The sequence below is a fragment of the Rhineura floridana genome, chromosome 3, assembly GCF_030035675.1.
Source record: "Rhineura floridana isolate rRhiFlo1 chromosome 3, rRhiFlo1.hap2, whole genome shotgun sequence".
NCBI classification, from domain to species: Eukaryota; Metazoa; Chordata; class Lepidosauria; order Squamata; family Rhineuridae; genus Rhineura; species Rhineura floridana.
Window position 1 is genome coordinate 209,615,983 of NC_084482.1, and position 16,142 is coordinate 209,632,124.

The following is a 16,142-nucleotide window of genomic DNA, read 5'->3' on the forward strand; positions in this document are numbered from 1 at the left end:
TGGAAGCCCCTGCCGCCATCTTGGTTGATGGCACTGTATTGCCCCGGCCGATGGGCTTCCAGGTTTTGGAGATACCAAGGAGATGAATAAGGCAGATTCAGCAGGTTTACTTAAAAGGAGAGTTTTATTGAGTAACTCCCAACGCTCAGGTGTACCCAATAAAGTGGAACAAACTGCATGTCTCTGCACAAACATTGTCAGTCTGAACCATGAACTGGGTAACAAGAACATTTTTACAGGATACGTGTTTACAAGCACAGTGGTGAGCAACTAATTACTACAAAGGATTAAGTCATTGCTTTCCCAGCATAGCACTCCAGTGATTCAGGCTCTTTCCCAGCATAAGAACAGCTGATAAGCAAAGCCTCCAATTCCCCGGCAGAGAGTTAATTGCTGCAAGGTATAAACTATCCGGTTAAGGAGGCACTTTCCCAGCATCCCACAGCATCCCTGGCCGAGCATCAGAAGCTCCTGGAATGTAAGCTGGTTAGCAAGCTCAGGCAAGGCCCCAGGTGGCTCTGAGCTCACATTGCCCGTCCTTTTGACCCATCTTAAGCTGAATGCTAAACTCTAGAGACAACTAAGGCTGGAGGGGGAATACAGGCCCCCAAGCCTCAAGGCAGCCATTCCCTAGGCTATAGCAGCTATACTTTTGCTTGCAGGCCAGGTACAGGCACGCATGCATGCGCAGTGCGCACAGCATGCATGTGAGGCAACGGGAGAGGTAGGCAGGGCAAGCGGGTGAGCACTGTGGGCCTGGGGCAGGCTAGTGCCCAAGGGCCCAGTCATGCCTGGCGCCAGCCCTGCCAGCCAGTGTATTAATTCTTTCTTTCCACCTCACTCAGCAAAATAGTGAGACTAACATCTACAACAGAGGTCCGCAAACTGTGGTCCATGGACCACCGGTGGTCCGTAAGCTTCATTCAGGTGGTTTGTGGCATGTCCACATGAAGTATTCATTTTTATTGCTTCTTTAATTTCTTATATTGTATTTTATTGTAGTCAAATGTTGGATGATTCAGGTCAGATACTCCATAAATAAATCTATGGCATTCACTACCAAGAGGAGGCAGTGATGGCCATCAACTTGGATGGCTTTGAAAGAGGATTAGATAAATCGGATAAAGCTTCTGAATACCAGTTTCTGGAAACTGCAGGGGGCGAGAATGCTCTTGCTGTCAGGTCCTGAATGCTGGCTTCCCATTGGGGCATCTGGTTGGTCACTGTGAGAACAGGATGCTGGACAAGATGGGCCCCTTTTGGCCCGACCTAGCTCCAGAGTCCTTATTATGACCCCCCACCCCACTAGCCATTATTTTGAGCAGACTCTGGTTGATGGACCTTGGGGTTGTAGTAAAAATCAAAGTAGATCCTGATCCAGCAGTCTCTTCTTATTGTATTATAATTTGTATTCTGTGAGACGCAAATTGAAATGCAATATAAGAAATAAAAGAAGAAATAAAATACATTTTAAAACCATACAGCATCTAGCACAGTGCATTACAACTGCGACAACAGGCAGAAAAATCATGTAAGTGGTCCACCAAGGCCATCAGCAACTTTCAAGTGGTCTGTGGGGAAAAAACTTTGGGAACCACTGATCTACTATATGGGATCATTTCCACACTGCAAGCTCTTTTGAGGAAAAAAAATGTTTTGCAAACACTTTCAACTGAAATGTGCATTTCTGACTGCTACTCGGATAACAAAACACATCCTAGTGTGTAAGAAGTGTCCTATAGACATTAAAAATCCTTCATGGATGTGAGGAACATGATTATTATTTATTCAATTTATATCCGCCCTTCCTCTCAAGGGAGCCCAGGGTGGCAAACACATCAATAAAAATATCATTAAAAACATTCTAAAAAGAGTTTAAAATAATCATGTTCTCTCAGCCAATAATCTCAGAGTTGCCGGGAACAGTATCTTTCAGTCATTCAATGACTGGGCAGACAGGAAGGTTTTTACATTCTTCCTGAAAGTCAATAATAATAGGTCTCTCTCCTTCTGATCTGCTCTCCATGGAACTTGAAAGCGCTAAAGTGATTGTCAAACAAAGGCTAGTGGATACTGATATCCAAGAGCTCTCTGCAGCTGCACAAGGTCCCTGTTCCCCCCAGTCATTGGGTCTACCAGGTCTTCCTTGCAAAGATTCGATGCCCTACCTAAGTTGGTTATTTATTCCCAAGTATAGGAGGGCGTTCTCTCTGGCTCAATTTAATGTTTTACCTTCCATACTTCTGGATGGCAGATACAAAAAAATTCCAAGCAACAACAGATGTTGCCTCTGTGATAATGATGGAGTCTATCTCACATGTCTTGTTCAATTGTAGTTATTACGAAGGGGCCAGAAAAGATCTAATACACCCTATTACGCAGCTATTCCCAGGCCGTTCCTCTGAGTCCCTTCTGACTGTTTTACTTGAGGGGTCAGATAAGGAAATTACTGAGCAAGTGGCAAAATTCCTGAACTTGGCCATTTTGACCAGACCCCATATGATTGTTAATTGCAATTAAATTAACTGAGTTGTTTTTACAACCTAGTATACTGTTGGTTGTAGGTTGTGTTATTATGTAGCTTGTATTTCATAACATCTAATGTTATGTTCTGTATTTGTGGTCAGTTGACTGTAAATAAAGATTTGATTTGATCTTTCAGTCATTAAACGACTGGGCAGACAGGAAGGTTGTTACATTCTTCCTGAAAGTCAATAATGAAAGTAGCTTTTCCCAACATTTTCATGCCAAAACTCTTTCTGGTCCTTCTGTAACACACAGGGAAGGTCTGTAGCTCAGTGGTACAGCATCTACCTTGCACACAGAAGGTCCCAGGTTCAATCCCTGGCACCTCCAGGGAAGGCTGGGAAAGACTTCTGCCTGTACCTGGAGAATCGCTGCCAGTCAGTGCAGACAGTACTCAGCTAGATAGACCAATGGACTGACTCAGTATAAGGCAGCTTACTGTCTTATCGGCATCATGCCAAAGGTCTGTCCAACAAACAATCTCTATGGTGCGGCCACATTTGGAATACTGTGTACAGTGTACAGTTCTGGTCGCCTCATCTCAAAAAGGATATTATAGAGTTGGAAAAGGTTCAGAAGAGGGCAACCAGAATGATCAAGGGGATGGAGCGACTCCCTTACGAGGAAAGGTTGCAGCATTTGGGGCTTTTTAGTTTAGAGAAAAGGCGGGTCAGAGGAGACATGATAGAAGTGTATAAAATTATGCATGGCATTGAGAAAGTGGATAGAGAAAAGTTCTTCTCCCTCTCTCATAATACTAGAACTCGTGGACATTCAAAGAAGCTGAATGTTGGAAGATTCAGGACAGACAAAAGGAAGTACTTCTTTACTCAGCACATAGTTAAACTATGGAATTTGCTCCCACAAGATGCAGTAATGGCCACAAGCTTGGGTGGCTTTAAAAGAAGATTAGACAAATTCATGGAGGACAGGGCTACCAATGGCTACTAGCCATGATGGCTGTGCTGTGCCACCCTAGTCAGAGGCAGCATGCTTCTGAAAACCAGTTGCTGGAAGCCTCAGGAGGGGAGAGTGTTCTTGCACTCGGGTCCTGCTTGTGGGCTTCCCCCAGGCACCTGGTTGGCCACTGTGAGAACAGGACGCTGGACTAGATGGGCCACTGGCCTGATCCAGCAGGCTCTTCTTATGTTCTTAAGTTCAAGCAAAGAAATATTGCGGACTACTGTATTAAAAAAACCCACCTCTCTATAACTTCATTTGTAGACACCTGAAGATAAAAAAGCGACCTAGCTCTTGTAAGATCAATATATTAGCCCTGAACCCCGTTGTCAGTAACTGAAAATGCATGTCGGCAGGAAGCTTTTATATTACTAAGACCATCATACCGTTTCCTCTAAAGACATTCTTTGAGAAAGACTCTTTTAGAGTTAGAATATGAACAGGTAAACAGAAGGGAGTAGAAAAAGAGGAAGGCCAAAGAAGAGATGGATTGATTCCATAAAGGAAGCCACAGACCTGAACTTACAAGACCTGAACAGGGTGGTTTATAACAGATGCTATTGGAGATCGCAGATTCATAGGGTCGCCATAAGTCATCATCGACTTGAAGGCACATAACAATGGAATCTGCACAAGGAAGAACGCTATGTGCTGTTGTCCATCCAGATGGATGGACAAATGCAAGGGGGGGAAGGAATTATAAACTTTGCGGTAACACCTCAACCAGTTCTTGAACAGCAGCCATGAAACATGAAAGATCAGGCATGCTACAGAGCCCATCAGTTGTAAAATATGTGAAATCCTTCAAAAGACTGGGAGTAGTAAAGAATTTGCTTTGCTAAACTGACAATGCAAGTAATATTAAGAATGGCATGGGCGATCATAATAGATAAATGTCCACATTTTGCTGGGTTCTAAATATTGTCATCCACCAGGGAGGCAGAGAGTCTTACTGAAATACGTGACGAGATGATAATTTTCTGCCATGACTTCCCTATGCAGAGCTCTCTGGTCAGGATCCAGCAGGGCCCACTCCTCCTGGGTGAAATACACAGCCACATCCTCAAAGGACACCGGGCCCTAAAAGAGAAGGAAAACAGTTACCTCTTTATGGATCGCATAAAAATTATCTACTACCAACATCCAGAAGATTCACCAAAGAAACTGGCTGAGTATTATGCTGCATGATTCAAGCATTCTTGAGTGGCATGCACAACCTTCCTGGCGGGCAGTTTGGATAGAAGCAAAGAGAAGGAGGGAGATTCACCTAGGCCCGGGGGGGGGGGAGCAGGGGACAGAGGCACCTAGATAGAGGCTGTCCACTGACTGTCTCCCCAGTGATCCTTCTCCCTACCTGATCTGGTGCCACATCAGCTGCTTCCGCTCCAAAATAAAGAAGAAACGGCTGAGTAGGTCTTGCCAGCATCATTTCGTCACCTGCGAGAGACAACGGTGGTTGGAGGCCATCAATATGTGCTTGTCTAAGAGTTTTTAATATATATTTATATATATAGAACATTCCTACACATTGTATGCTTCAGTTGTATGAAAATGCAATCCACCCCATTTAGGCTCTTGGAGAGAAATCCAAGTACTGGTTTAAGTTGTCAAGTATTGAAAAGGAACTCCTTTTTGAACTGGGGAAAAGACGGAAAACAAGCATTCTCCTCCCCGAAAGATTCAGGAGAACATCATTTTTCATTATTATTGATTTATTTCATTTATCATTCACTTTTTACAATAAAAAGTCTCAAAGCGTCTTGACAAAAATAAAAATGCAACACATAAAAATAACTGAAAACGAGAAAGAATTTAAGACCCACCACACTAAAAGATAAGCACCACCAAAGGCCTGGGTAAACAGAAAGGGCTTCTCTTTTTATTGCTTATTATAATACAACATAAAAGCATCTGAAGGATTTCTTGCATAACAAAGAAAGAAAGAGCAATTTAATCTTACCTTGCACCTTCCCCTTCTGCAACGGACTCTTTCCACTGTCTGACGGAACCTTCTCTGCCTCGCGCAAATTGGAACTCGCTCCTGTGAACAGATCCTGTACCTGAAACAGCAGTAAGGGCCCCAAAGCCAATGAGTGGGGAGAAGGATGAAAAATGAATGATAGAGGCAAAGGCCTCGGCGGCTAGCAGCATTCCTGCTTATAGGACTTTCACAAAGAATTTGGCAATGATGCGCTCACCTGCTGCTCTGCCTGGTTCTTATCCTCTGCCTGACTCAGGAGGAACTGGCCTCCACTCTGCATTCCACATTCCCTGAGCCAGCTCTCCATCTCTGGTGGGAGGACAGTCAGGAGCTCCAGGTCCAGGATCTGAGTTCTCGTGTGTTGCTCTGGCTTCAGCCACTCACGGCGAAGATGGTGGAGTTGGCTGCAAACATCTCGGGGCCACTCACCCTCCTGGTATAGGAATTGCCTGAAGCGCTGCTGCACATCTGAGCTGTGGGTGTCCTCCTTACCCAGGATCTTTTCCTCTGTTCTTTCCCAGAATTCCCCACTACTCCCAGGCTGGATGCTACGGGGGCCTCTTCCTGCTTCAGGGATAGCTGATCCTTCCATCTGTGCTCTGTACTCCAAGGAAGCCTCCGACAGGGCCCAACAGCCTCTTCTGCCAAAGGGTACCCTGACTGGAAGGGCTACCAAGTCCTGAAAAGCCAAGACGTTGTTGGGTGAGTCAATTATTACACTATCAGGATTCCCTGAGGGAATGCGGATGACTCTGGCTAGCCACCAGGTCTCTGTCATGAACCGTTCCAGTCCCAGGACTCAATTTCCCAAACCCAGGCAATTGATCCTGACAAGGCACAAACCCGTCCCTCCCCTTACTAGTGCTGAGTAAACCAACAACAACCTTGTAAAGTAGGTAGACTGCCAGCACCCTTAATCTGGTCACCCGCTCTGGGCCAAGGGGAAACCCAAAGTGCCAGCAATAGAGCTGCCAAGAGCCAAACTACACTCCTTGTCTTGGAGCCTCAAGCAAAATATCCAAATATACGGTAGCCCATGATCAAATGGCCAAGGTGCTGGACTCAGAGCCAAATCCCTTCCTGCAATGAACACACACTTGTAAATAAGAAGCAGCTTTGTTAAATAAAATGTAAGTGCACAATTACAGCAGCAAAATGGTTCCTTAAAACCCACACTGCTGAGGGCTAGGTAAAATATACAGTCACAAAACAAAACAACAAAACTGTCTAGCCTAGTCTATATTTACAAAGAGGTAAACAGCAAAATAACTTTGTGGTTCCATATCTCCCCAGAGATGTATAGTCTGGATAGCGGGTGGAAGATGTAACGCCACCTAAGTAACATCAGCAACCATAGGAAACAGTGGGGAACAATGACCTAAGGTCTGAATCCTATTCTTATAGGAAAATGCCCAGCAACAGCCAGGAATTAATTAGCCAATCAGGGGTCTTTCAGATGATGAAACATTTCTGAAGTTTTCATGCCTAATGCTCACTCACTCCCGAACCTTCCCGGACTGTGGCCTAGAATATCAGTCTCCACTGATAAGCAGGTGTTCTTGCTTGCAGCCTAATTAACTAGCTTCAGCTAGGAGAACTGCAAAGTCATGCCTCTCAGAGGCCCCATCTCAGATAAAATGTGCCCCACAATTCTTTGCCTCAAAGCCATTTTAGAAATCAGGTGTTCTCGACAGTCTCTTCCCAAAAGGAAAGGCAGGTGCATGACAAGATTCAAGGAAAAACAAAAGATCTGTGGGGGAGGGCCATGGATGACAACTTTCCTTCGACATGCAGCATCCATCCACTGGTCCACCCCTTAAAATTCTTCCCCCCATCTTAGCTTTTCATTGACAAAGCATCCCCTTTTCACCCAAAGACCCCAGGCCACAACCCGTCTCTAAAGCCTTTTCTGTTGCTGGCACTTAAACCAATTTCAAAGGTAGATCAGTGTAAGTTAAGTCATGTTAGTTGAGTCAATATCTGACTTGCAGACAGTGTGGTGATCCACTGAACCCACGTGTGCAACAAAACACCCCTCCTACATTTCTGATGACTTTTATTTAAATATAAGTGGTATGTAAATGGACGCAATATAAATATGAAAACTTTTTTCTTTAGAAATATTTTTCATTATTGAATGTAAGTTGGAGTAACAGTTCTTTGCTGCATCTGAGAACAAGTAGACTACTTCTTCATCTGGAGGTTCTCTGTTGCACCTTTATATTCCTGCGTAACTATGTAGGACTGTTATCATTTGTGGTTCATAAGCTCCGTTTTGACCCCGTAAATGCCCGCAACTGATTCATTCAGCACTGAGGAGGAAACAAAGACGCTCTGGCCCCTGCTGTGGGTGTTGCGGGGGATCCTGGCCAGATCAGCTGAGCAGGCCACATCCTTTCGGGGTGAAATGGAAGGGAGTCTCATTTGCTCTTTTCAGCCCCTACACCCTAGCAATCAGTTGATCCCCTCCCTTGTTTCCAATCGCATCTCCTGAGGGGTTTCCTAGCCCACTCCTTACTGTCCGGCCTTGCTAGTCCTCCTAGGCAACCTCCCCAGCAGCTCTGGGACTGACTCCTCTTCACCCATATACACAAGACGGGAGGGAGAGACTGTGCCCAGCCTGGAAAACCGAGAAGGGGCCACCGAAGCAGCCTGTGGGAAAAACCGAGGCCGTTTCACGCCCCCCCCCCGGCATGCATGACACCTACAACCTTGCCCTGGCATGTCAGCAGGGCTTCTTTGGGCTGCAGAGAGGAGGAGGAGGGAGAAGCTTCGCTCCCTGTTGTTGTTGTTTTTTGGGGGGTGTCCCAAATGGACCAACCCATCTCCCCATAGGGGTGAAATGGGGCGAGGGCCTCGCTTGCTCTTCTCAAGCCCTCGGTACCCTAGCAATCGCCTGATTCCCCCCCACCCCAAATAGCTGCCTGGCTTGGAAACTGGGTCTCTTCCCCTTCCTCACTTGCCTGCCTTGAAGTTCCTCCGACACACCCTCCCCTGCACCCCAAATGCAGGAAATGGGGAGAGCAGCTTCACCGGATCCCAGAAAGGGCCGCAGACGCAGCGCTCGCGAGAGACAGGATCGGCTTCACCCCACGAGGAGCACGGTAGGGAAGGACTGTTTGGGGGAGGGAGGAGCATTTTCTTTGGAAGACCCCTCCTCCTCCTCCTCTCCCGAATTCCCTTACTTTCTAGGAATCGAGATGTGTTCATTTTAACCCTTAGAAGGCCAAGCAGCAACTCTCTCCAAGCAGATCTAAGGCGCAATTCGGCCCTGCACGGGGGGGGGGGGGGGGTCCTGGCATTTTCCCTCCCGGGGATGCCAAAGGAAGGGAGCCGGCGGGAAGGATGTGTTGCTTTCCCCCCTGCTGGACCCTGAAGTCCCGGGTTGCCTCCCTCTCTGATCGAGAATGCAGCTCTTTATTCCCCCCCCCGGAGAAAAGTGAAATTGGGTGGGTGGGATGAGACGGGGGAGGGGAGGAGTGAAACTGATTTTTGGTGAAAAGGGCGTGGGGGGGTTAGAGAGAAGACGCCAAACTCCCCTTTTCAAGCTTCTTCCTGCAACCTCAATGCAATTGCTAAGCGGATCCCAAACGCCCATTGTCTCCATTGCACGACCCCCCTGCAATCCCCCAAACCTCCAGTTTCTATCGGAGGAGGGCGTGCGTGTCAACCTTATTTGGGGGAGCGGAAGAAAGTAAATCCAAGACATGGAGAGTCACATCACAGTTTCACATCCTGCCTTCCTGACGTTTGGAATTCAGAGCCACAAAACTGTGGCGTTGGACACCAGCTCAGGTGGCTTGTAAAGGGAGAGGGGGTAGGCAAATTCCAGCAGCAGCAGGCGAGGTCCATAAACGGGTTGTAGTCACGATAGTCATACAGAACCTCCATGGTCAGAGGCAGTGTATCTCAAGTCCAGTTGCTGGGGAAGGGGGAACAGCCAGGGAAGGATATTGTCTTCAGACAAGCCCAGCTTATGAGCTTCTAAGCAGCACCTGGCTGGCCTCCATGGTGGGGATGGTATGGTAGACCACATAGACCTCTCGGATCTAATCCAGACCATTGCTCCTCTCATGCGTCACATCCACACGATACATTTAAAGCATGTGGCTTCCCCCTAAGACTCATGGGAACTGTAGTTTACCCCTCATGGAGCTGTTCCCAGCAAATTACAGTTCCCATGATTCTTTATTTTTTGGTTGGGAGCCATGTACTTTAAATATATGGTGTGGATGTGACCATGTTCTTATATGAGTTAGGACAGCTGAGATGGTCCCTTCTGTGTGAGCTCCAGAAGTATTTCCCCTTTCAGGGATTCTTTGTTTTGCTGGAACAGGGAGGGTGCCTTTAGGATCCTCTCAAGTAGACAGATTGGAAGGAGAGACAACAGCAAAGTGTTTGGTATTATCTCACTCCGTTAGTGGGATTTATTCTGATTTTACTGGGAAGATCAAACAATATCCCATTCCTTACCTGGGGTGTCGAATGTTGTCCCTTATAGAAACATTGGGGAAACAGTGAAGAAATGGCCAGGGAAAATCCATTTATTTTATTTTATTTGTAAGGAACGTGCTATAATGGGAAAATACAGTTAACTTATGTCCAAACAGAGCCCCAATCAACCAATGATAAGAGCACTGATGTCAGGCAATGCATTGTGGCAGATCTAATTTGACATCCTCCCTCCAATGAAGGACAGGAGCTGAATGTTCCCACAAAAAAGCACCACTACCTCAAGTGAGGCGGGGGGGGGGGCAGAGGGGAGCAGCAATTATTTTTCACTCCATATTGGAAGTGGAAAAGCCTAAAAAGAAAACGCTTGTTTCTTTGTTGTCTTTGCTCAAGATTTTTATATGGCTCTTTACTTAGAATCATAGAATAGTAGAGTTGGAAGGGGCCTATAAGGCCATCAAGTCCAACCTCCTGCTCAATGCAGGAATCCAAATCAAAGCATTCCCAACAGATGGCTGTCCAGCTGCCTCTTGAATGCCTCCAGTGTCAGAGAGCCCACTACCTCTCTAGGTCATTGGTTCCATTGTCTTATAGCTCTAACAGTTACAGAGTTTTTCCTGATGTTCAGTCGAAATCTGGCTTCCTGCAACTTGAGCCCATTATTCCGTGTCCTGCACTCTGGGACGATCGAGAAGAGATCCCGCCCTCCTCTGTGTGACAACTTTTCATGTACTTGAAGAGTGCTATCGTATCTCTCCTCAGTCTTCTCTTCTCAAGGCTAAACATGCCCAGTTCTTTCAGTCTCTCCTCATAGGGCTTTGTTTGCAGTCCCCTGATCATCCTTGTTGCCCTCCTCTGAACCTGTTCCGGTTTGTCTGCATCCTTCTTGAAGTGCAGGGACCAGAACTGGATGCAGTATTCAAGATGACACCAATGTTGAGTAGAGGGGAACTAATACTAAACACTATTTGGAAACTATACTTGTGTTAATACAGCCTAATATAGCATTTGCCTTTTTTGCAGCCACATCACACTGTCAGCTCATATTCAGCTTGTGATCAACGACAATTCCAAGGTCCTTCTCACATGTCGTATTGCTGAGCCAAGTATCCCCCATCTTATAACTGTGCATTTGGTTTCTTTTTCCTAAGTGTAGAACTTTGCACTTATCCCTGTTGAATTTCTTTCTGTTGTTTTCAGCCCAGTGCTCCAGCCTATCAAGGTCCCTTTGAATTTTGTTTCTGTCTTAGCATTCATCTGTGGATATGTGGATTCTCCAGGAGTTAAATTGTGAATCTTGTTGCATATTCAAAGCACATTTGTGAAGTCTTTGATTATTTTTATATTATTGTACTTGTTACCACACTTCCAAGGATTTATATACGTTGTCTCCTGTGTGAGTACTTTGATGCAAAGTAAGGCTTGCTCTTCTGCTGAAGCTCTTTCCCTACTCCAAGCATTTATATAGTTTCTCCCCTGTGTGAATTCTTTGATGGATAATAAGGCTTGATCTTTTAGTGAAGCTGTCTCCACATTCCAAGCATTTATATGATTTCTGCTCTATGTGAATTCTTTGATGAGAAGTAAGGCGTGATCTTCTAATGAAGCTCTTTCCACACTCCAAGCATGTATATGGTTTCTCCCCTGTGTGAATTCTTTGATGACAAGAAAGGCCTGATCTACTAATGAAGTTCTTTCCACACTCTAAACATGTATATGGTTTCTGCCCTGTATGAGATGTTTGATGATCAGCAAGACCTATCTTCTGTGTGAAGTCCTTTCCACATTCCAAGCATTTATATGGTTTCTCTACTCTGTGAATTCTTTGATGGGAAGTAAGGGTATAACGATGACTGAAGCTCTTTCCACATTTCATGCATTTATATGGTTTCTCCCCTGTGTGAATTTTCTGATGAGTAGTAAGGACCCTACGCTGACTGAAGCTCTTTCCACATTCCAAGCATTTATATGGTTTCTCCCCTGTGTGAATTCTCTGATGAGTTGTAAGGGCCCTACGCTGACTGAAGCTCTTTCCACATTCCATGCATTTATATGGTTTCTCCCCTGTGTGAATTCTTTGGTGAGAAGTAAGGCTACAACGATGACTGAAGCTCTTTCCACATTCCATGCACTGATACGGTTTCTCCCCTGTGTGAATTCTTTCATGAGAAGAAAGGCCTGATCTTCTAATGAAGCTCTTTCCACACTCCAAGCATGTATATGGTTTCTCTCCTGTATGAGATTTCTGATGGTCAGTGAAACTTATCTTCTGCATGAAGCCCTTTCCACATTCCAAGCATTTATATGGTTTCTCTACTCTGTGAATTCTTTGATGAGATGTAAGGGTATAACGATGACTGAAGGTATTTCCACATTCCATGCACTGATATGGTTTCTCCTTTGTGTGAGTTGTCTGATGCAAAGTGAGAGTCATCTTATGCGTGAAACTCTTTGCACATTGTAAGCATTTATATGGTTTTTCACCTGTGTGAATTCGTTGATGAGTAGTAAGGGCACTACACTGACTAAAGCTCTTTCCGCAGTCCATACACTGATATGGTTTCTCCCCTGTATGAATCCTTTGATGCAAAGTAAGGTTTGAACATCTAATGAAACTCTTTTCACATTGCTGGCATTTATATGGTTTCTCACCTGTGTGAATTATTTGATGTGAAGTAAGGTTTGAACTTCTAATGAAGCTCTTCCCACACTCCAAGCATTGGTATGGTTTCTCCCCTGTATGAATTCTTTGATGGAAAGTGAGGTGTATCTTCTGACGGAAGCCCTTTCCACATTCCAAGCATTCATATGGTTTGTCCCCGGTATGAATTCTTTGATGAGAAGTGAGATATATCTTCAGTCTGAAGCTCTTTCCACATGCCCTGCACTCATATGGTTTCTCCCCTGTGTGGAAGTTCCAGTGAGCTTCACATTCTGATTTACAATTGAAACTTTTCTGATACACACAGTATATACTCTTTTCCTGTATTTTTTCTGCTTTTTCTAAAATTGCAATTCCATGGTAGCTACTTTCCTGAGAAGCAGAGGATTTATTCCACCCATTCTGATCTGCTTCTGTTTTCCTGCTCTGTGGTTCCCTGTTTTTAGGTGTGTCTCTTTCCAGTTCTCCTTTATTCTTGGGTTCCCATTTGTCATTTCCTGCAATTGAGACAGAAAACTAATTAGAACCTGAGGAAGACATGGAGTCTCAGATCAAGTTGAATCAATGCTTGCAATGAAGAATTAAAAAGATGTATTAATTTTATTATTTATTAAATTCATATCCCGCCCTTCCTCCCAGAAGGACCCCAGGGCAGCAAACAGGTGATTAAATACTAAAAAACATCTTTTAAAAACAATGCATGTTAAAAACATCTTTAAAAAGAAAGTCTTTAAAAACATCTTCAAAAACAATTTCCAATACAGATGCAGACTGGGATAGTCTCTACTTAAAAGACTTGTTGAAAGAGTAATGTATTCAGTAGGCACCGAAAAGACAAAAGAGATGACACCTGTCTAATATTTAAGGGGAGTGAATTCCAAAGGCTAGGTGCCACAACACTAAAAGCACTTCCTTTGTCATGCAGTGTGGACCTCCTGATAAGATGATAATTAATATAGTTAATTAAAAGCACTTATATATCACTTTTTACTTAAAAAATTCTAATTTAGATGGAAGACACATTTTAATTGCAGTTTAATTGGCCTTAAGAGACAACTGGAATACTATAGTTTTGGACTTGGGCCATGGAGACCTGGGTTCAGCTCCCAGTTTACCTTGGGCCTAGCCTACCTCACAGAGTTGTTGAGTAGGTAAATGCAACAATCAAATGCATTCTCTCTTGAGCAATGAGGAAGTGAGAATTGCAAAAATGATAAGAATAAAGAAGGAAAAGTCTCAGGTTGCATGAAATACAATAAGTCATTTATGGAAAAGTGGGGGCATAGCAATATCTAATTTTTCATGATACTATTACATATGTACAATCTCTAATTTGATGGTGTGCTTAAATTTAGGGAATGTGGACGAATGTAAACAAATACATTTACATGCCCATGTGAAGGACATGATATAGCATTTTGTTGAAACAGGTATGATTGAGGCGTACCAAAATCCTTGAGTGCAAGAAATATCTGCAGTGTGGTGAAGCAGAAAGTAAACATTTGTCCAGGACTGAATAATATTAAACCAAAAACCAGGTATTAGTGCTCTTGTGTTATGTCCTTATTGTACTGATCGCTCAAATTATTCTTGTTACGTTTATTTTAGAGGATGGGGGTTCATTTGTTTTGCCTTCCTCTTTCAGTGGCATGGAATCTGCCCCATTTACATTGTTATGTTTATGTTTGGTTTTATGAAAATAAATAAAAATATATAAAAACAACAACAGATATGATATCCCAAATGAACCCATCAAAATATCACTGAAATATTTGGAAGGATGTGCAGAGAGTACAGATTAGGGATGGCTAAACCTTTTCGGCTCAAGGGCCGCAATCTCCCTCTGGAGGCCACATTTCAGTGGTAGATGTGGCCACCCCTTTCTCTCTCTTGTGCACGCTCTTATGTGCACAAAGACACACAATCCCTCTGCAGGTGATCCGTGACGTTTATTGCCCTCTCTTTACTCGTGAAATTATTCATCTGATGATTGGGGAAGGGGCAATTTGCATCTTCATCATGGCAGCGTGCTGTTGTGAGAACAACCCAAGTATTATTATTTTTTTATGGGTAGCCTATGCAGGGAATGGGGGCTGAAATTCTGGCCACAGAAAGAGTAGCAGCCTAAGCCATAAGCAAAAGCCAGGTGGAGTGCTTACTCTGACTCCATGAAGTGCCCATTTCAAGACACACTCAGGTCTTAATCTCAAAAGGTCCCCAAAGAAGTGTCAGGGTTGCAGGAAAGACCTGTAGGCTTGTGTGCAAACTGTACACTTCATAACAGTGCTGCATGTACTTGGTTCCTCGCCTCCATTGTTTGATCTACCACCAAAATCATTCTACAAGGGCAGAGGAATTTGCTGGGGCGGGGGTCAGATCAAGCTCCCAAACTGGATGTTTGTTACCCGAGCAGAGATCCGGAAAGGGTTATAAACTAGGGGCAAAAATCCTAATTGCCATCTGTTAGAAGAAGACGAAGCACCCTTGATTATCAGAGTTGTTTTACAGGATCTGCATCAATGAAGATCAATGGCAGAATTAAAGTACAATGTCTTAAAAGAGGAGAGGTCAAGCCGTTTAGTGGCAGACCATGTCATAAAAATGCAAAGACCCCAAGTTCAATCCCCGATTTCTCCAGCCAAAGATCTTGGAAGGAGCCCCTAGAAAGGCTGGGCATCAAACTTGGAAAGATGCTGCCAGTCAGAGCAGGCAATACTGGGCTTTTGTTAAACAGAGATTGGATTTTTGTTAAACAGAAATACTAAATGTTTTAATCCATAAAAATAGCTATCCGCTAGACGGCAAGGGGGATCTGAGCTACTGAAATTTTGGAATTCTGCAGAAAGATACTGAAGTTATATATAGTTTCTAAATAAATATTATCCACTAGGGAAACCGAGAGTCTTACTGAGATAGGCGACAAGATGGTAATTCTCCTCCATGACTTCCCTATGCAGAGCTCTCTGGTCAGGAGCCAGCATAGCCCACTCCTCTTCCGTGAAATACACAGCCACATCCTCAAAGGACAAGTGACCCTGAAAGAGAAGGAAACATTTTCCTCTTAATAGATAACATGAACTACTAGTAAAATCCAGAGGATTCGTCAAGGAAAGGTGGCTTGGTAGTATTCCACAGAACTTAAACCTTCTCAAGTGGCATTCATGGCTTTCCTGGTACACGGATTTGACAGGAGGAAAGAGAAGAGAGATTAGTTTAGGCCCAGGGAGGTAAGCAAGTGGGTCAGAGGCATCCAGGTTTCCACTCAGCAGTCTCCTTGTGATTCTCCCCCTACCTGATGTGGTGCCGCACCAGCTGCTTCCAATCCCAAAAAAAGAAGAGATGGCTGAATAGGTCTTGCCAGCATCGTTCTGTCTCCTGTGAGAGACAAAGATGGTGGAAAGCCATCAGTAGGCGCTTGCCTGACAGGTTAAGTAAACACTGACACTACAACACACCTCATCCCTAGTATATGTTTTGAATGTTTGTACTCATTATATAGTTCAGTTGTGTGAAAATGCAATACACCCCATTTGAGCTCTGGAAGGGAAATCCAAGTACTTG

The 16,142-nt window shown here is 44.3% G+C and overlaps 1 protein-coding gene across 1 annotated transcript in view; it reads right to left on the reverse strand.

Annotated features, from left to right (window-relative positions):
- LOC133378922 (uncharacterized) overlaps positions 1–16,142 on the reverse strand; it is a 53,176-nt gene that overhangs the window by 32,961 nt on the left and 4,073 nt on the right. Inside the window, 7 exon segments of the mRNA XM_061613535.1 lie at positions 4,440–4,566; positions 4,841–4,923; positions 5,447–5,546; positions 5,685–6,146; positions 11,304–13,078; positions 15,490–15,616; positions 15,874–15,956. Coding sequence (XP_061469519.1) covers positions 4,440–4,566; positions 4,841–4,923; positions 5,447–5,546; positions 5,685–6,146; positions 11,304–13,078; positions 15,490–15,616; positions 15,874–15,956 — 2,757 coding nt within the window.